This window comes from Salvelinus fontinalis, chromosome 40, assembly GCF_029448725.1.
Source record: "Salvelinus fontinalis isolate EN_2023a chromosome 40, ASM2944872v1, whole genome shotgun sequence".
NCBI classification, from domain to species: Eukaryota; Metazoa; Chordata; class Actinopteri; order Salmoniformes; family Salmonidae; genus Salvelinus; species Salvelinus fontinalis.
Window position 1 is genome coordinate 5,014,802 of NC_074704.1, and position 20,815 is coordinate 5,035,616.

The 20,815-nt window shown below is 44.0% G+C and overlaps 2 protein-coding genes across 2 annotated transcripts in view; one reads left to right on the forward strand and one right to left on the reverse strand.

Annotated features, from left to right (window-relative positions):
- The window catches only part of LOC129839883 (zinc finger protein 420-like), a 148,959-nt gene that overhangs the window by 17,090 nt on the left and 111,054 nt on the right, over positions 1-20,815 (reverse strand). The gene's annotated exons all lie outside the window — the stretch shown is intronic.
- Positions 15,947-20,698, forward strand: LOC129839188 (zinc finger protein 239-like; the record flags this gene model as incomplete). Its single annotated transcript, XM_055906495.1, has 1 exon — positions 15,947-20,698. A coding segment is annotated over one exon (1,089 nt), but the record flags the coding sequence as incomplete, so codon positions are not given.

The following is a 20,815-nucleotide window of genomic DNA, read 5'->3' on the forward strand; positions in this document are numbered from 1 at the left end:
GCATCTTTATTCTACTCATTTTCAAAAATATTTTTTTTACCAAAAATATGTGAAAATAAAGTTGCAGCTGTCTTTATTTACATCAAACTGGCGTAACTGCTATCTTGAAATGTTGAAAAAGTGTTTTTAAATAGGCATCCTATTTAATAACCTGTTAAGGCTAGGGGGTGCTGTTGTCACTATTCATGGAAATCGTGTAATTTTTGAAACGGCTTCCTACAAAATTCTTGATCGTACAATATGCATATTATTATTATTGGATAGAAAACAGTCTATAGTTTCTATAGGCGTTGAAATTTTGTCTTTAAGTGGAACAGAACTCATTCTACAGCAATTTCCCTGACATGGAGTCAGATTTCACACATTTTGGCCCCTGTTCTGGAGTCAGTTTTAAGGCCACTGTTATTCCTATGAGTATACGGACACTGCTTACGTCTTCCCCTGGATGCCTTTACGTGATGACGCTTTGAATGGTATCGATTGCCCAATCACAGCCACTATAAATGAAAAAACCCTGTAGGTAGGAACTCTTTTCTTGGTGCGTCATGCGCGCGGAGGATACCGACCTACTGTTTTTCCAAGCATTAGTGTAGCCAGTTATATTTCTCCGGTCATATTTTTACTCGTTATAGGAGTTAAAATAGGCATTTCCAAATTAGTTGAAAGGCTGAGGGAATCATCTCCAACCTCCTCTCAGGAGATGGCTCCCTCAGCCTTTCAACTAATTTTCAAATGATAGGATAATTATTTAAAAACACTTTTTCAACATTTAAACATAGCAGTTAGTTCTGGGCTGGAGCAGACTGGGAGACTTGTATTCTGACCTGGGCTGGAGCAGACTGGTAGACTGGTATTCTGACCTGGGCTGGAGCACACTGTGTTGGAGCAGACTGGGAGGCTGGTATTCTGACCTGTGCTGGAGCAGACTGGGAGGCTGGTATTCTGACCTGTGCTGGAGCAGACTGGGAGACTGGTATTCTGACCTGTAATGGAGCAGACTGGGAGACTGGTATTCTGACCTGGGCTGGAGCACACTGTGCTGGAGCAGACTGGGAGGCTGGTATTCTGACCTGTGCTGGAGCAGACTGGGAGACTGGTATTCTGACCTGTAATGGAGCAGACTGGGAGACTAGTATTCTGACCTGGACTGGAGCACACTGTGTTGGAGCAGACTGGGAGGCTGGTATTCTGACCTGTGCTGGAGCAGACTGGGAGGCTGGTATTCTGACCTGGGCTGGAGCAGACTGGGAGGCTGGTATTCTGACCTGGGCTGGAGCAGACTGGGAGGCTGGTGCAGTGTCATCAGGCTGTGTGGTGGAGGCCATCCTGTTCTCGGGTTCTGCTTGTGTTATGCCAACCACCAGGTCATTATAACCACCAGGTCATTATTACCACCAGGTCATTAGAACCACCAGGTCATTATTACCACCAGGTCATTATTACCACCAGGTCATTATTACCACCAGGTCATTATTACCACCAGGTCATTATAACCACCAGGTCATTATTACCACCAGGTCATTATATAACCACCAGGTCATTATTACCACCAGGTCATTATTACCACCAGGTCATTAGAACCACCAGGTCATTATTACCACCAGGTCATTATTACCACCAGGTCATTATTACCACCAGGGCATTAGAACCACCAGGTCATTAGAACCACCAGGTCATTAGAACCACCAGGTCATTATTACCACCAGGTCATTAGAACCACCAGGTCATTAGAACCACCAGGTCATTATTACCACCAGGTCATTATTACCACCAGGTCATTAGAACCACCAGGTCATTATAACCACCAGGTCATTATAACCACCAGGTCATTAGAACCACCAGGTCATTATTACCACCAGGTCATTATAACCACCAGGTCATTATAACCACCAGGTCATTATTACCACGAGGTCATTATTACCACCAGGTCATTATTACCACCAGGTCATTATAACCACCAGGTCAGGGAGAAGAGCCTCACTCTGACATCTGTCGAGTTGAAGTATCTGCTCTCCAGTTGAAATTTCAGCTCTGGTGCAGATGTGCCCATCTGCTCTCCAGGTGTAGACCCAGGGGGCCCATTTAGAACCTTTTTAGGACATTTCGAGATGACAGATGTTTGTGTTTGGTCTATTAATGTACCTGTGATTTGAAATTTTTATCATTTTTGCATTTTTGACAAAATTAGACTCCTTTTAAAGTGTCAGTTTTTCGCTCAGGTAGGGTATCAGCCTGATCTATTTAAAAACACTTTTTCCACATTTCATGATAGCAGTGTGTTCAGTTTGATCATTTCAAAGACAGCTGCATCTTCATTTTAATAATATTATTCATTTTTTTTTTTTTTTTCATTTTCATCATAAAAATTCCCTCGGCTGTTAACCTCAACTCCAGAGGTGTTCAAGGTGAGGGATCAGCCTGGATTATTTAAAAACACTTTTTCAACATTTCAAGATAGCAGTTAGTTTAGGTTGATGTAAATAAAGATAGCTGCATCTTTATTCTACTCATTTTCAAAAATATTTTTTTTACCAAAAATATGTGAAAATAAAGTTGCAGCTGTCTTTATTTACATCAAACTGGCGTAACTGCTATCTTGAAATGTTGAAAAAGTGTTTTTAAATAGGCATCCTATTTAATAACCTGTTAAGGCTAGGGGGTGCTGTTGTCACTATTTATGGAAATCGTGTAATTTTTGAAACGGCTTCCTACAAAATTCTTGATCGTACAATATGCATATTATTATTATTGGATAGAAAACAGTCTATAGTTTCTATAGGCGTTGAAATTTTGTCTTTAAGTGGAACAGAACTCATTCTACAGCAATTTCCCTGACATGGAGTCAGATTTCACACATTTTGGCCCCTGTTCTGGAGTCAGTTTTAAGGCCACTGTTATTCCTATGAGTATACGGACACTGCTTACGTCTTCCCCTGGATGCCTTTACGTGATGACGCTTTGAATGGTATCGATTGCCCAATCACAGCCACTATAAATGAAAAAACCCTGTAGGTAGGAACTCTTTTCTTGGTGCGTCATGCGCGCGGAGGATACCGACCTACTGTTTTTCCAAGCATTAGTGTAGCCAGTTATATTTCTCCGGTCATATTTTTACTCGTTATAGGAGTTAAAATAGGCATTTCCAAATTAGTTGAAAGGCTGAGGGAATCATCTCCAACCTCCTCTCAGGAGATGGCTCCCTCAGCCTTTCAACTAATTTTCAAATGATAGGATAATTATTTAAAAACACTTTTTCAACATTTAAACATAGCAGTTAGTTCTGGGCTGGAGCAGACTGGGAGACTTGTATTCTGACCTGGGCTGGAGCAGACTGGTAGACTGGTATTCTGACCTGGGCTGGAGCACACTGTGTTGGAGCAGACTGGGAGGCTGGTATTCTGACCTGTGCTGGAGCAGACTGGGAGGCTGGTATTCTGACCTGTGCTGGAGCAGACTGGGAGACTGGTATTCTGACCTGTAATGGAGCAGACTGGGAGACTGGTATTCTGACCTGGGCTGGAGCACACTGTGCTGGAGCAGACTGGGAGGCTGGTATTCTGACCTGTGCTGGAGCAGACTGGGAGACTGGTATTCTGACCTGTAATGGAGCAGACTGGGAGACTAGTATTCTGACCTGGACTGGAGCACACTGTGTTGGAGCAGACTGGGAGGCTGGTATTCTGACCTGTGCTGGAGCAGACTGGGAGGCTGGTATTCTGACCTGGGCTGGAGCAGACTGGGAGGCTGGTATTCTGACCTGGGCTGGAGCAGACTGGGAGGCTGGTGCAGTGTCATCAGGCTGTGTGGTGGAGGCCATCCTGTTCTCGGGTTCTGCTTGTGTTATGCCAACCACCAGGTCATTATAACCACCAGGTCATTATTACCACCAGGTCATTAGAACCACCAGGTCATTATTACCACCAGGTCATTATTACCACCAGGTCATTATTACCACCAGGTCATTATTACCACCAGGTCATTATAACCACCAGGTCATTATTACCACCAGGTCATTATATAACCACCAGGTCATTATTACCACCAGGTCATTATTACCACCAGGTCATTAGAACCACCAGGTCATTATTACCACCAGGTCATTATTACCACCAGGTCATTAGAACCACCAGGGCATTAGAACCACCAGGTCATTAGAACCACCAGGTCATTAGAACCACCAGGTCATTATTACCACCAGGTCATTAGAACCACCAGGTCATTAGAACCACCAGGTCATTATTACCACCAGGTCATTATTACCACCAGGTCATTAGAACCACCAGGTCATTATAACCACCAGGTCATTATAACCACCAGGTCATTAGAACCACCAGGTCATTATTACCACCAGGTCATTATAACCACCAGGTCATTATAACCACCAGGTCATTATTACCACGAGGTCATTATTACCACCAGGTCATTATTACCACCAGGTCATTATAACCACCAGGTCAGGGAGAAGAGCCTCACTCTGACATCTGTCGAGTTGAAGTATCTGCTCTCCAGTTGAAATTTCAGCTCTGGTGCAGATGTGCCCATCTGCTCTCCAGGTGTAGACCCAGGGGGCCCATTTAGAACCTTTTTAGGACATTTCGAGATGACAGATGTTTGTGTTTGGTCTATTAATGTACCTGTGATTTGAAATTTTTATCATTTTTGCATTTTTGACAAAATTAGACTCCTTTTAAAGTGTCAGTTTTTCGCTCAGGTAGGGTATCAGCCTGATCTATTTAAAAACACTTTTTCCACATTTCATGATAGCAGTGTGTTCAGTTTGATCATTTCAAAGACAGCTGCATCTTCATTTTAATAATATTATTCATTTTTTTTTTTTTTTTCATTTTCATCATAAAAATTCCCTCGGCTGTTAACCTCAACTCCAGAGGTGTTCAAGGTGAGGGATCAGCCTGGATTATTTAAAAACACTTTTTCAACATTTCAAGATAGCAGTTAGTTTAGGTTGATGTAAATAAAGATAGCTGCATCTTTATTCTACTCATTTTCAAAAATATTTTTTTTACCAAAAATATGTGAAAATAAAGTTGCAGCTGTCTTTATTTACATCAAACTGGCGTAACTGCTATCTTGAAATGTTGAAAAAGTGTTTTTAAATAGGCATCCTATTTAATAACCTGTTAAGGCTAGGGGGTGCTGTTGTCACTATTTATGGAAATCGTGTAATTTTTGAAACGGCTTCCTACAAAATTCTTGATCGTACAATATGCATATTATTATTATTGGATAGAAAACAGTCTATAGTTTCTATAGGCGTTGAAATTTTGTCTTTAAGTGGAACAGAACTCATTCTACAGCAATTTCCCTGACATGGAGTCAGATTTCACACATTTTGGCCCCTGTTCTGGAGTCAGTTTTAAGGCCACTGTTATTCCTATGAGTATACGGACACTGCTTACGTCTTCCCCTGGATGCCTTTACGTGATGACGCTTTGAATGGTATCGATTGCCCAATCACAGCCACTATAAATGAAAAAACCCTGTAGGTAGGAACTCTTTTCTTGGTGCGTCATGCGCGCGGAGGATACCGACCTACTGTTTTTCCAAGCATTAGTGTAGCCAGTTATATTTCTCCGGTCATATTTTTACTCGTTATAGGAGTTAAAATAGGCATTTCCAAATTAGTTGAAAGGCTGAGGGAATCATCTCCAACCTCCTCTCAGGAGATGGCTCCCTCAGCCTTTCAACTAATTTTCAAATGATAGGATAATTATTTAAAAACACTTTTTCAACATTTAAACATAGCAGTTAGTTCTGGGCTGGAGCAGACTGGGAGACTTGTATTCTGACCTGGGCTGGAGCAGACTGGTAGACTGGTATTCTGACCTGGGCTGGAGCACACTGTGTTGGAGCAGACTGGGAGGCTGGTATTCTGACCTGTGCTGGAGCAGACTGGGAGGCTGGTATTCTGACCTGTGCTGGAGCAGACTGGGAGACTGGTATTCTGACCTGTAATGGAGCAGACTGGGAGACTGGTATTCTGACCTGGGCTGGAGCACACTGTGCTGGAGCAGACTGGGAGGCTGGTATTCTGACCTGTGCTGGAGCAGACTGGGAGACTGGTATTCTGACCTGTAATGGAGCAGACTGGGAGACTAGTATTCTGACCTGGACTGGAGCACACTGTGTTGGAGCAGACTGGGAGGCTGGTATTCTGACCTGTGCTGGAGCAGACTGGGAGGCTGGTATTCTGACCTGGGCTGGAGCAGACTGGGAGGCTGGTATTCTGACCTGGGCTGGAGCAGACTGGGAGGCTGGTGCAGTGTCATCAGGCTGTGTGGTGGAGGCCATCCTGTTCTCGGGTTCTGCTTGTGTTATGCCAACCACCAGGTCATTATAACCACCAGGTCATTATTACCACCAGGTCATTAGAACCACCAGGTCATTATTACCACCAGGTCATTATTACCACCAGGTCATTATTACCACCAGGTCATTATTACCACCAGGTCATTATAACCACCAGGTCATTATTACCACCAGGTCATTATATAACCACCAGGTCATTATTACCACCAGGTCATTATTACCACCAGGTCATTAGAACCACCAGGTCATTATTACCACCAGGTCATTATTACCACCAGGTCATTAGAACCACCAGGGCATTAGAACCACCAGGTCATTAGAACCACCAGGTCATTAGAACCACCAGGTCATTATTACCACCAGGTCATTAGAACCACCAGGTCATTAGAACCACCAGGTCATTATTACCACCAGGTCATTATTACCACCAGGTCATTAGAACCACCAGGTCATTATAACCACCAGGTCATTATAACCACCAGGTCATTAGAACCACCAGGTCATTATTACCACCAGGTCATTATAACCACCAGGTCATTATAACCACCAGGTCATTATTACCACGAGGTCATTATTACCACCAGGTCATTATTACCACCAGGTCATTATAACCACCAGGTCAGGGAGAAGAGCCTCACTCTGACATCTGTCGAGTTGAAGTATCTGCTCTCCAGTTGAAATTTCAGCTCTGGTGCAGATGTGCCCATCTGCTCTCCAGGTGTAGACCCAGGGGGCCCATTTAGAACCTTTTTAGGACATTTCGAGATGACAGATGTTTGTGTTTGGTCTATTAATGTACCTGTGATTTGAAATTTTTATCATTTTTGCATTTTTGACAAAATTAGACTCCTTTTAAAGTGTCAGTTTTTCGCTCAGGTAGGGTATCAGCCTGATCTATTTAAAAACACTTTTTCCACATTTCATGATAGCAGTGTGTTCAGTTTGATCATTTCAAAGACAGCTGCATCTTCATTTTAATAATATTATTCATTTTTTTTTTTTTTTTCATTTTCATCATAAAAATTCCCTCGGCTGTTAACCTCAACTCCAGAGGTGTTCAAGGTGAGGGATCAGCCTGGATTATTTAAAAACACTTTTTCAACATTTCAAGATAGCAGTTAGTTTAGGTTGATGTAAATAAAGATAGCTGCATCTTTATTCTACTCATTTTCAAAAATATTTTTTTTACCAAAAATATGTGAAAATAAAGTTGCAGCTGTCTTTATTTACATCAAACTGGCGTAACTGCTATCTTGAAATGTTGAAAAAGTGTTTTTAAATAGGCATCCTATTTAATAACCTGTTAAGGCTAGGGGGTGCTGTTGTCACTATTTATGGAAATCGTGTAATTTTTGAAACGGCTTCCTACAAAATTCTTGATCGTACAATATGCATATTATTATTATTGGATAGAAAACAGTCTATAGTTTCTATAGGCGTTGAAATTTTGTCTTTAAGTGGAACAGAACTCATTCTACAGCAATTTCCCTGACATGGAGTCAGATTTCACACATTTTGGCCCCTGTTCTGGAGTCAGTTTTAAGGCCACTGTTATTCCTATGAGTATACGGACACTGCTTACGTCTTCCCCTGGATGCCTTTACGTGATGACGCTTTGAATGGTATCGATTGCCCAATCACAGCCACTATAAATGAAAAAACCCTGTAGGTAGGAACTCTTTTCTTGGTGCGTCATGCGCGCGGAGGATACCGACCTACTGTTTTTCCAAGCATTAGTGTAGCCAGTTATATTTCTCCGGTCATATTTTTACTCGTTATAGGAGTTAAAATAGGCATTTCCAAATTAGTTGAAAGGCTGAGGGAATCATCTCCAACCTCCTCTCAGGAGATGGCTCCCTCAGCCTTTCAACTAATTTTCAAATGATAGGATAATTATTTAAAAACACTTTTTCAACATTTAAACATAGCAGTTAGTTCTGGGCTGGAGCAGACTGGGAGACTTGTATTCTGACCTGGGCTGGAGCAGACTGGTAGACTGGTATTCTGACCTGGGCTGGAGCACACTGTGTTGGAGCAGACTGGGAGGCTGGTATTCTGACCTGTGCTGGAGCAGACTGGGAGGCTGGTATTCTGACCTGTGCTGGAGCAGACTGGGAGACTGGTATTCTGACCTGTAATGGAGCAGACTGGGAGACTGGTATTCTGACCTGGGCTGGAGCACACTGTGCTGGAGCAGACTGGGAGGCTGGTATTCTGACCTGTGCTGGAGCAGACTGGGAGACTGGTATTCTGACCTGTAATGGAGCAGACTGGGAGACTAGTATTCTGACCTGGACTGGAGCACACTGTGTTGGAGCAGACTGGGAGGCTGGTATTCTGACCTGTGCTGGAGCAGACTGGGAGGCTGGTATTCTGACCTGGGCTGGAGCAGACTGGGAGGCTGGTATTCTGACCTGGGCTGGAGCAGACTGGGAGGCTGGTGCAGTGTCATCAGGCTGTGTGGTGGAGGCCATCCTGTTCTCGGGTTCTGCTTGTGTTATGCCAACCACCAGGTCATTATAACCACCAGGTCATTATTACCACCAGGTCATTAGAACCACCAGGTCATTATTACCACCAGGTCATTATTACCACCAGGTCATTATTACCACCAGGTCATTATTACCACCAGGTCATTATAACCACCAGGTCATTATTACCACCAGGTCATTATATAACCACCAGGTCATTATTACCACCAGGTCATTATTACCACCAGGTCATTAGAACCACCAGGTCATTATTACCACCAGGTCATTATTACCACCAGGTCATTAGAACCACCAGGGCATTAGAACCACCAGGTCATTAGAACCACCAGGTCATTAGAACCACCAGGTCATTATTACCACCAGGTCATTAGAACCACCAGGTCATTAGAACCACCAGGTCATTATTACCACCAGGTCATTATTACCACCAGGTCATTAGAACCACCAGGTCATTATAACCACCAGGTCATTATAACCACCAGGTCATTAGAACCACCAGGTCATTATTACCACCAGGTCATTATAACCACCAGGTCATTATAACCACCAGGTCATTATTACCACGAGGTCATTATTACCACCAGGTCATTATTACCACCAGGTCATTATAACCACCAGGTCAGGGAGAAGAGCCTCACTCTGACATCTGTCGAGTTGAAGTATCTGCTCTCCAGTTGAAATTTCAGCTCTGGTGCAGATGTGCCCATCTGCTCTCCAGGTGTAGACCCAGGGGGCCCATTTAGAACCTTTTTAGGACATTTCGAGATGACAGATGTTTGTGTTTGGTCTATTAATGTACCTGTGATTTGAAATTTTTATCATTTTTGCATTTTTGACAAAATTAGACTCCTTTTAAAGTGTCAGTTTTTCGCTCAGGTAGGGTATCAGCCTGATCTATTTAAAAACACTTTTTCCACATTTCATGATAGCAGTGTGTTCAGTTTGATCATTTCAAAGACAGCTGCATCTTCATTTTAATAATATTATTCATTTTTTTTTTTTTTTTCATTTTCATCATAAAAATTCCCTCGGCTGTTAACCTCAACTCCAGAGGTGTTCAAGGTGAGGGATCAGCCTGGATTATTTAAAAACACTTTTTCAACATTTCAAGATAGCAGTTAGTTTAGGTTGATGTAAATAAAGATAGCTGCATCTTTATTCTACTCATTTTCAAAAATATTTTTTTTACCAAAAATATGTGAAAATAAAGTTGCAGCTGTCTTTATTTACATCAAACTGGCGTAACTGCTATCTTGAAATGTTGAAAAAGTGTTTTTAAATAGGCATCCTATTTAATAACCTGTTAAGGCTAGGGGGTGCTGTTGTCACTATTTATGGAAATCGTGTAATTTTTGAAACGGCTTCCTACAAAATTCTTGATCGTACAATATGCATATTATTATTATTATTGGATAGAAAACAGTCTATAGTTTCTATAGGCGTTGAAATTTTGTCTTTAAGTGGAACAGAACTCATTCTACAGCAATTTCCCTGACATGGAGTCAGATTTCACACATTTTGGCCCCTGTTCTGGAGTCAGTTTTAAGGCCACTGTTATTCCTATGAGTATACGGACACTGCTTACGTCTTCCCCTGGATGCCTTTACGTGATGACGCTTTGAATGGTATCGATTGCCCAATCACAGCCACTATAAATGAAAAAACCCTGTAGGTAGGAACTCTTTTCTTGGTGCGTCATGCGCGCGGAGGATACCGACCTACTGTTTTTCCAAGCATTAGTGTAGCCAGTTATATTTCTCCGGTCATATTTTTACTCGTTATAGGAGTTAAAATAGGCATTTCCAAATTAGTTGAAAGGCTGAGGGAATCATCTCCAACCTCCTCTCAGGAGATGGCTCCCTCAGCCTTTCAACTAATTTTCAAATGATAGGATAATTATTTAAAAACACTTTTTCAACATTTAAACATAGCAGTTAGTTCTGGGCTGGAGCAGACTGGGAGACTTGTATTCTGACCTGGGCTGGAGCAGACTGGTAGACTGGTATTCTGACCTGGGCTGGAGCACACTGTGTTGGAGCAGACTGGGAGGCTGGTATTCTGACCTGTGCTGGAGCAGACTGGGAGGCTGGTATTCTGACCTGTGCTGGAGCAGACTGGGAGACTGGTATTCTGACCTGTAATGGAGCAGACTGGGAGACTGGTATTCTGACCTGGGCTGGAGCACACTGTGCTGGAGCAGACTGGGAGGCTGGTATTCTGACCTGTGCTGGAGCAGACTGGGAGACTGGTATTCTGACCTGTAATGGAGCAGACTGGGAGACTAGTATTCTGACCTGGACTGGAGCACACTGTGTTGGAGCAGACTGGGAGGCTGGTATTCTGACCTGTGCTGGAGCAGACTGGGAGGCTGGTATTCTGACCTGGGCTGGAGCAGACTGGGAGGCTGGTATTCTGACCTGGGCTGGAGCACACTGTGTTGGAGCAGACTGAGAGACTGGTATTCTGACCTGGGCTGGAGCACACTATGCTGGAGCAGACTGGGAGGCTGGTATTCTGACCTGGGCTGGAGCACACTGTGTTGGAGCAGACTGAGAGGCTGGTTGGCTGACCTGGGCTGGAGCAGACTGAGAGGCTGGTATTCTGACCTGGGCTGGAGCAGACTGAGAGGCTGGTATTCTGACCTGGGCTGGAGCACACTGTGTTGGAGCAGACTGAGAGGCTGGTATTCTGACCTGGGCTGGAGCACACTGTGCTGGAGCAGACTGGGAGGCTGGTATTCTGACCTGTGCTGGAGCAGACTGGGAGGCTGGTATTCTGACCTGTCCTGGAGCAGACTGGGAGGCTGGTATTCTGACCTGGGCTGGAGCAGACTGGGAGGCTGGTATTCTGACCTGTGCAGGAGCAGACTGGGAGACTGGTATTCTGACCTGGGCTGGAGCAGACTGAGAGGCTGGTATTTTGACCTGGGCTGGAGCACACTGTGCTGGAGCAGACTGGGAGACTGGTATTCTGACCTGTGCTGGAGCAGACTGGTAGGCTGGTGCAGTGTCATCAGGCTGTGTGGTGGAGTCCATCCTGTTCTCGGGTTCTGCTTGCGTTATGCCAACCACCAGGTCATTATAACCACCAGGTCATTATAACCACCAGGTCATTATAACCACCAGGTCATTATAACCACCAGGTCATTATTACCACCAGGTCATTATTACCACCAGGTCATTATAACCACCAGGTCATTATAACCACCAGGTTATTATTACCACCAGGTCATTATAAACACCAGGTCATTATTACCACCAGGTCATTAGAACCACCAGGTCATTAGAACCACCAGGTCATTATAACCACCAGGTTATTATTTCACTCCCACTTTTCACTCCCTCTCTACGCCTCTCTCCCTTTTCACTCCCTCTCTCCGCCTCTCTCCCTTTTCACTCCCTCTCTCCGCCTCTCTCCCTTTTCACTCCCTCTCTCCGCCTCTCTCCCTTTTCACTCCCTCTCTCCGCCTCTCTCCCTTTTCACTCCCTCTCTCCGCCTCTCTCCCTTTTCACTCCCTCTCTCCGCCTCTCTCCCTTTTCACTCCCTCTCTCTGCCTCTCTCCCTTTTCACTCCCCTCTCTCCGCCTCTCTCCCTTTTCACTCCCTCTCTCCGCCTCTCTCCCTTTTCACTCCCTCTCTACGCCTCTCTCCCTTTTCACTCCCTCTCTCCGCCTCTCTCCCTTTTCACTCCCCTCTCTCCCTTTTCACTCCCCTCTCTCCGCCTCTCTCCCTTTTCACTCCCCTCTCTCCGCCTCTCTCCCTATTTCCGCCTCTCTCCCTTTTCACTCCCTCTCTCCGCCTCTCTCCCTTGTCACTCCCTCTCTCCGCCTCTCTCCCTTTTCACTCCCTCTCTCCGCCTCTCTCCCTTTTCACTCCCCTCTCTCCGCCTCTCTCCCTTTTCACTCCCTCTCTCCGTCTCTCTCCCTTTTCACTCCCTCTCTACGCCTCTATCCCTTTTCACTCCCTCTCTCCGCCTCTCTCCCTTTTCACTCCCTCTCTCCGCCTCTCTTCCTTTACACTCCCTCTCTACGCCTCTATCCCTTTTCACTCCCCTCTCTCCGCCTCTCTCCCTTTTCACTCCCCTCTCTCCGCCTCTCTCCCTTTTCACTCCCCTCTCTCCGCCTCTCTCTCTTTTCACTCCCCTCTCACCCGCCTCTCTCCCTTTTCACTCCCTCTCTCCGCCTCTCTACCTTTTCACTCCCTCTCCCTCTCTAAGAACTTCCCATTTGAATCAATAAGGATTGCAGTTGTGGGTGACTATCTGGGTGGAGCAGACTGGGAGGCTGGTATTCTGACCTGGGCTGGAGCAGACTGGGAGGCTGGTATTCTGACATGGGCTGGAGCAGACTGGGAGGCTGGTATTCTGACCTGGGCTGGAGCAGACTGGGAGACTGGTATTCTGACATGGGCTGGAGCACACTGTGCTGGAGCAGACTGAGAGGCTGGTAAGTTGACCTGGGCTGGAGCAGACTGAGAGGCTGGTATTCTGACCTGTGCTGGAGCAGACTGGGAGGCTGGTATTCTGACCTCGGCTGGAGCAGACTGGGAGGCTGGTATTCTGACCTGTGCTGGAGCAGACTGGGACGCTGGTATTCTGACCTGGGCTGGAGCAGACTGGGAGGCTGGTATTCTGACCTGGGCTGGAGCACACTGTGTTGGAGCAGACTGAGAGGCTGGTTGGCTGACCTGGGCTGGAGCAGACTGAGAGGCTGGTATTCTGACCTGGGCTGGAGCAGACTGAGAGGCTGGTATTCTGACCTGGGCTGGAGCACACTGTGTTGGAGCAGACTGAGAGGATGGTATTCTGACCTGCCCATCTGCTCTCCAGGTGTAGACCCAGGGGTTCCCGTTTAGAAACCTTTTAGGACATTTCGAGATGACAGATGTTTGTGTTTGGTCTATTAATGTACCTGTGAGTTGAAATTTGTATCATTTTTGCATTTTTGACAAAATTAGACTCCTTTAAAGTGCCAGTTTTTCGCTCAGGTAGGGTATCAGCCTGAGCTATTTAAAAACACGTTTTCAACATTTCAAGATAGCAGTTAGTTTAGTTTGATGTAAATAAAGATAGCTGAGAAGTGGGACTCTGTCATTGTTTCTGACAAGATCTCTCATTGATCTCGGGTTCAGCCACCAGGGGGCACCAAACCTCATTGAAAAGTTCATGTGAATAGTTACCACTTCTCAGGAGATGATAGACTTAGCCTTTCAAATGTTTTGTAATGATGGGATGGCTATTGAACAGAACTTTAAAACCTGGTTTTCTTGTATGTACCAGTTCATGAAATCACACATTTGACCTTTATGCTCACTGAGTCTGTACATGGTCAAAGCTTTCCTTAAGTTTGGGTCAGTCACAGTGGTCAGGTATTCTGCCCTTTCTCCGCCACTCTCCCTTTTCACTCCCCTCTCTCCCTTTTCACTCCCCACTCTCCGCCTCTCTCCCTTTTCACTCCCTCTCTCCGCCTCTCTCCCTTTTCACTCCCTCTCTCCGCCTCTCTCCCTTTTCACTCCCCTCTCTCCGCCTCTCTCCCTTTTCACTCCCTCTCTCCGCCTCTCTCCCTTTTCACTCCCTCTCTCCGCCTCTCTCCCTTTTCACTCCCTCTCTCCGCCTCTTTCCCTTTTCACTCCAATCTCTCCGCCTCTCTCCCTTTTCACTCCCTCTCGCCGCCTCTCTCCCTTTTCACTCCCTCTCTCCGCCTCTCTCCCTTTTCACTCCCTCTCTCCGCCTCTCTCCCTTTTCACTCCCCCTCTCCGCCTCTCTCCCTTTTCACTCCCTCTCTCTCCCTTTTCTCTCCCTCTCTCTCCCTTTTCACTCCGCCTCTCTCCCTTTTCACTCCCCTCTCTCCGCCTCTCTCCCTTTTCACTCCCCTCTCTCCGCCTCTCTCCCTTTTCACTCCCTCTCTCCGCCTCTCTACCTTTTCACTCCCTCTCCCTCCCTAAGAACTTCCCATTTGAATCAATAAGGATTGCAGTTGTGGGTGACTATCTGGGTGGAGCAGACTGGGAGGCTGGTATTCTGACCTGTGCTGGAGCAGACTGGGAGGCTGGTATTCTGACATGGGCTGGAGCACACTGTGCTGGAGCAGACTGAGAGGCTGGTAAGTTGACCTGTGCTGGAGCAGACTGAGAGGCTGGTAAGTTGACCTGTGCTGGAGCAGACTGAGAGGCTGGTATTCTGACCTGGGCTGGAGAAGACTGGGAGGCTGGTATTCTGACCTGGGCTGGATCAGACTGGGAGGCTGGTATTCTGACCTGGGCTGGAGCACACTGTGTTGGAGCAGACTGGTAGGCTGGTGCAGTGTCATCAGGCTGTGTGGTGGAGGCCATCCTGCTCTCGGGTTCTGCTTGTGTTATGCCAACCACCAGGTCATTATTACCACCAGGTCATTATTACCACCAGGTCATTATTACCACCAGGTCATTAGAACCACCAGGTCATTAGAACCACCAGGTCAGGGAGAAAAGACTCACCTTGTCGCTCAGGTAGGGTATCAGCCTGAGCTATTTAAAAACACGTTTTCAACATTTCAAGATAGCAGTAGCAATTATTAATAACATGTGTTGTGTCCTTTAGACTGTTAGTCCATAATCAACTGACAAGTGGTACTTTTGTGGTACTGTACGTGTTGGTGAGAGGGATCATATTAGAGGTTTCAATGGGGTTCAGGTCAGGAGATTGGGCTGGTCATGACAGGGTCTTGATCTGGTGGTCCTCTATCCACACATTGATTGAACTGGCTGTGTGGCATGGAGCATTGTCTGGAATAACCAATCCTCAGAGTTGGGGAACATTGTCCTGCTGGAATTATCCAATCCTCAGAGTTGGGGAACATTGTCAGAGCAGAAGGAAGCAAGTTTTCCTAGTACGTGGCTTGATTCATGTGTCCTTCACAAAGACAAATCTGCACGATTCCACCCCCAGATCATCACCGATTCTCCACCAAATTTCACAGTGGCTGCAAGACCTGGAGAGGCCTACAAGCTGTGTCTCGTACACACTGAAAGTTGGTGGAGGATCGGTGATGATCTGGGGGTGCTTCAGCAAGGCTGGAATCGGGAAGATTTGTCTTTAGACAATTGTCAAATAAGTTCATAAAAGCATTTAAACATTCATTACAGACGTAAATTGTTGTACTACAACATGGGCATCACCTTTCAGCTAAAATAAACAGTCAATTTCTGCTGTTGTGGGCCTTTAACCATCTGTCTGACTTTGTCGTTCACACAGGAGAGAGACGTGATTATCATGGATCCTATGGGGAGCCTCAACAACATCATGAAGCTGAGGAGGCAGAGAAGAGTCGCACAAGATCAGAACACCTCAAGAAACACCAGCGGAAACCCACAGGGAAGAAATCTCACCACTGCTCTGACTGTGGGAAGACATTTTCAAGATTATATACATTACAATCACACCAGAGAATTCACACTGGAGAGAAACCTTTCAGCTGCGATCAATGTGGGAAAAGTTTTGTTACATCTGGCTGTCTGACTATACACCAGAGAACACACACAGGAGAGAAACCTTATAGCTGTGGTCAATGTAAAAAGAGTTTTGTTACTTCTAGCTGTCTGACTATACACCAGAGAACACACACAGGAGAGAAACCTTATAGCTGTAATCAATGTGGGAAAAGTTTTGTTTCATCTAGCCGTCTGACAATACACCAGAGAACACACACAGGAGAGAAATCTTACAGCTGTGATCAATGTGGGAAGAGTTTTGTTTCATCTAGCCATCTGACTATACACCAGAGAATACACACAGGAGAGAAAGCTTACCACTGCTCTGACTGTGGAAAGAGTTTTTCTATCTCAGGAAATTTTAAATCACACCAGAGAACACACACAGGAGAGAAATCTTATAGCTGTAATCATTGTGAGAAGAGTTTTGCTCAATCAAGCAACCTGATAGCACACCTGAGAATACACACTGGAGAGAAACCTCACTGCTGCTCTGACTGTGGGAAGACCTTCTCAAAATTATATACATTACAATCACACCAGAGAATTCACACTGGAGAGAAACCTTATAGCTGCTCTGACTGTGGAAAGATCTTTTCAAAATTATATACATTACTATCACACCAGAGAACACACACAGGAGAGAGGCCTCATCGCTGTAAGCAATGTGGGAAGAGTTTTATTCGCTCAAGCTGCCTGATGGTACATCTGAGAAAACACACAGGAGAAAAATCCTTTAGCTGTGATTAATGTGGGAAGAGTTTTACAAAATCTAGCTATCTAACTATACACCAGAGAATACACACAAGAGAGAAACCTCATATTTGTGATCAATGTGGGAAGAAATACTCTGGTAAAAGATCTCTGATCAAACATCAGAAAATACATGCTTGAAGGAGTTGTTTCATGATATCAATGAAATAATGTCACAATGTAGAATGTTTTTAACATTGTAGTAGGATTATTTAAATGATGTCACAATGTAGAATGTTTTAACATTGTAGTAGGAGTATTTTAATGATGTCATAATGTAGAACCCTAAACAAATTTTGCCCCCTTTTCTATTGATTTCAGTATGATATGGATATTAGCCTCATCAGGGGAAAAATCCAGGCTCTGAAATGAAAGTACTATTTGTGATTAACAAGAAAAAGTGTTGCTTTACACTTACTGCATTGGCGACCCACTTGAATCAAAATGCAACACTTCAAAATGTGGCTGTTTTCTACAAATTGACCTCTAACCGGTGATGTACACATTATTCCCAGATTCCGTGTGTTTTTTGAGCTGTTAGTTTTATCAGGCTGTGCAACGTCATCTCCCCCTCTTGTGCAATTGATTTCAACGTGATGTTGATGCGAGTGATGCTAAATATGTGTTGTGTTTCTCTTCGATTTGGGGACCGTGAAATTTAAATGCGTCACTCCAAAATGTAGCTGACTGTCTTCTGCAGGTTGTCCTCTAACCAGTGAGGTAAAATATACCTCCCATTTCCATGTTTTTTTTAGTTGTTAGTTTCAACAGCACGAACAACCTGATTTCCCCCCTAATAGATATCAGTGATTTATTCCCAGTTGTCAAAACAACAGCGTTTTAGATGCTTGTTTTTTATTTTGTTTATTTATTTATTTAACATTTATTTAACTAGGCAGGTCAGTTAAGAACCAATGTTTATTTTCCATGACGGCCTAGGAACAGTGGGTTAACTGCCCTAGGAACAGTGGGTTAACTGCCCTAGGAACAGTGAGTTAACTGCCCTAGGAACAGTGAGTTAACTGCCCTAGGAACAGTGGGTTAACTGCCCTAGGAACAGTGAGTTAACTGCCCTAGGAAAATTTGGTTAACTGCCCTAGGAACAGTGAGTTAACTGCCCTAGGAACAGTGGGTTAACTGCCCTAGGAACAGTGAGTCAACTGCCCTAGGAAAAATTGGTTAACTGCCCTAGGAACAGTGAGTTAACTGCCCTAGGAACAGTGAGTTAACTGCCCTAGGAACAGTGAGTTAACTGCCCTAGGAACAGTGAGTTAACTGCCCTAGGAACAGTGAGTTAACCGCCCTAGGAACAGTGAGTTAACCGCCCTAGGAACAGTGAGTTAACCGCCCTAGGAACAGTGAGTTAACTGATTTTTACTTTGTCAGCTCAGGGATTCAACCTTTCGGTTACTAGTCCAACGCTCTAACCAATAGGCTACCTGCCGCCCCTACACTCTAACCAATAGGCTACCTGCCGCCCCTACACCCTAACCAATAGGCTACCTGCCGCCCCTACACTCTAACCAATAGACTACCTGCAGTCCATACACTCTAACCAATAGGCTACCTGCCGCCCCTACACTCTAACCAATAGACTACCTGCCGCCCATACACTCTAACCAATAGGCTACCTGCCGCCCCTACACTCTAACCAATAGGCTACCTGCTGCCCCAAACTGCTTGTGCAGTTTATAAGGTGCTCATAAAAAAAAAAACATGATTATTGTTTCAGATGTTTGTGTAGATAGTACATTTTATGTTTAGGTTTTCAATATCACAAACTGTTTCTGCGTATTGGTTATTGATTTGGACCCATTAAAACTGTTTTGACATTGGGCTAGCCCTCAAAATGTTATTGATTTGGACCCATTAAAACTGTTTTGACATTGGGCTAGCCCACAAAATGTTATTGATTTGGACCCATTAAAACTGTTTTGACATTGGACTAGCCCACAAAATGTTATTGAAAAGATGACAATGTCCGACGTCCAACATTCAGTTTTGGTTGAGAGTGAAAATTGAAAATGCCGGGGGGTTTTTTATTTATTTTTTAGGTCGTTGAAAATACGTTTTTTTCATGTCTTTGAAAAACTATATAATGACGTCAAGACTACGTTCGGTTTTGGTTGAATGTTGAAAATACCTATATTTCAAGTCGTTGTTTCAAACATCTTAAAACAACTTAATTTCAACCTACTTGCAGCCTATAAAATTGGACGCAGTTTACAAAATCGGTCTATGAACAGTTTTATTAACAATCATACATCACTCCCAATATTTACACACACAGTATTTCTTTACAACATTCAAATGCTAATTGTCTTTATTCCACTACTGAATAAGCATGACTCAAATCACCTCATATTTCAAACATCCAGCCTGACAAAAGATACATGCTTTATTATTCCATGCCTCACCACTAAGTGAATTTTTGCCAATATATTTTAACAAAGGGGTGTACATTCGGTTTTGATATTTTCATAATATTTCAATGTAATGTAACATGTAGTAATCACAATTATTTATGCAACCGACTGACTATTTCTCGGTACAATTATATTATTTACAAACAACGATGTATAAGAAGCTTATATTTTGGACTGGATATCTATCGCATCTTATTCTTACTCAAATCAAATTTATTTATATCGCCCTTCTTACATCAGCTGATATCTCAAAGTGCTGTACAGAAACCCAGCCTAAAACCCCAAACAGCAAGCAATGCAGGTGTAGAAGCACGGTGGCTAGGAAAAACTCCCCTAGAAAGGCCAAAACCTAGGAAGTAACCTAGAGAGGAACCAGGCTATGAGGGGTGGCCAGTCCTCTTCTGGCTGTGCCGGGTGGAGATTATAACCAGAACATGGCCAAGATGTTCAAATGTTCATAAATTTCAACCTGACAGGATGTCAGTCCTGTCTGGTCTTACTATTTTATTCAATGCCATTTTCTTAGAATGCTCATTAGTCTTTCAGGTTTCATAATGTTTGTGTTTTTTATTAGTCTTTTCCTGTGAAGTCATTACATCCATGTCTGAAATGTGCTGTATAAATAAAACATGATTTGATTTAAACATATTGCAAAAACAAATGAACAAATCCAGTGCCGTAGCAGCAAAACTCACTGTCCTCTCTGAAACGTCCTCTCACTGTCAACTGCGTTTATTTTCAGCAAGCTTAACATGTGTAAATGTTTTCTTATGAACATAACAAGATTCAACAACTGAGACATAAACTGAACACGTTCCACAGACATGTGATTAACAGAAATGCAATAATGTGTGGCCATGGCAGAACACTGACATTCCTGTCTTGCAGGAAATCACGCACAGAACGAGCAGTATGGCTGGTGGCATTGTCTTTGTGTAACCAGATGTCATATCTGTTACGCCCGCTAGAGACATTTTCCTTTATGACATCATTTGTAATCAAGGTATGATTCATTCTGTGTATATGTAATTCAGTGTGATTAGTTAGGTATTTAGTAAATAAATAATTAAACCCAATTTTGTATTGCTGATTAAACTTGTTAGCCAGGGTTAGTGAAGATAACCAAGAATTTACAACTTTCAGATGAGACTGAAATTAGGTGACGATTAATATTGACGGCTATTGATGTAAAATATTACTAGGACTTTAAGAGTTTATTCGGAAGATAACTGCTCTATAAATATTATTTCGTGGTGCCCCGACGTTCTAGTTTATTACATTTACATGATTAGCTCAATCAGGTGATATTAATTACAGAGAAAGGATTTTATAGAATAGCAGGTCACTTAGC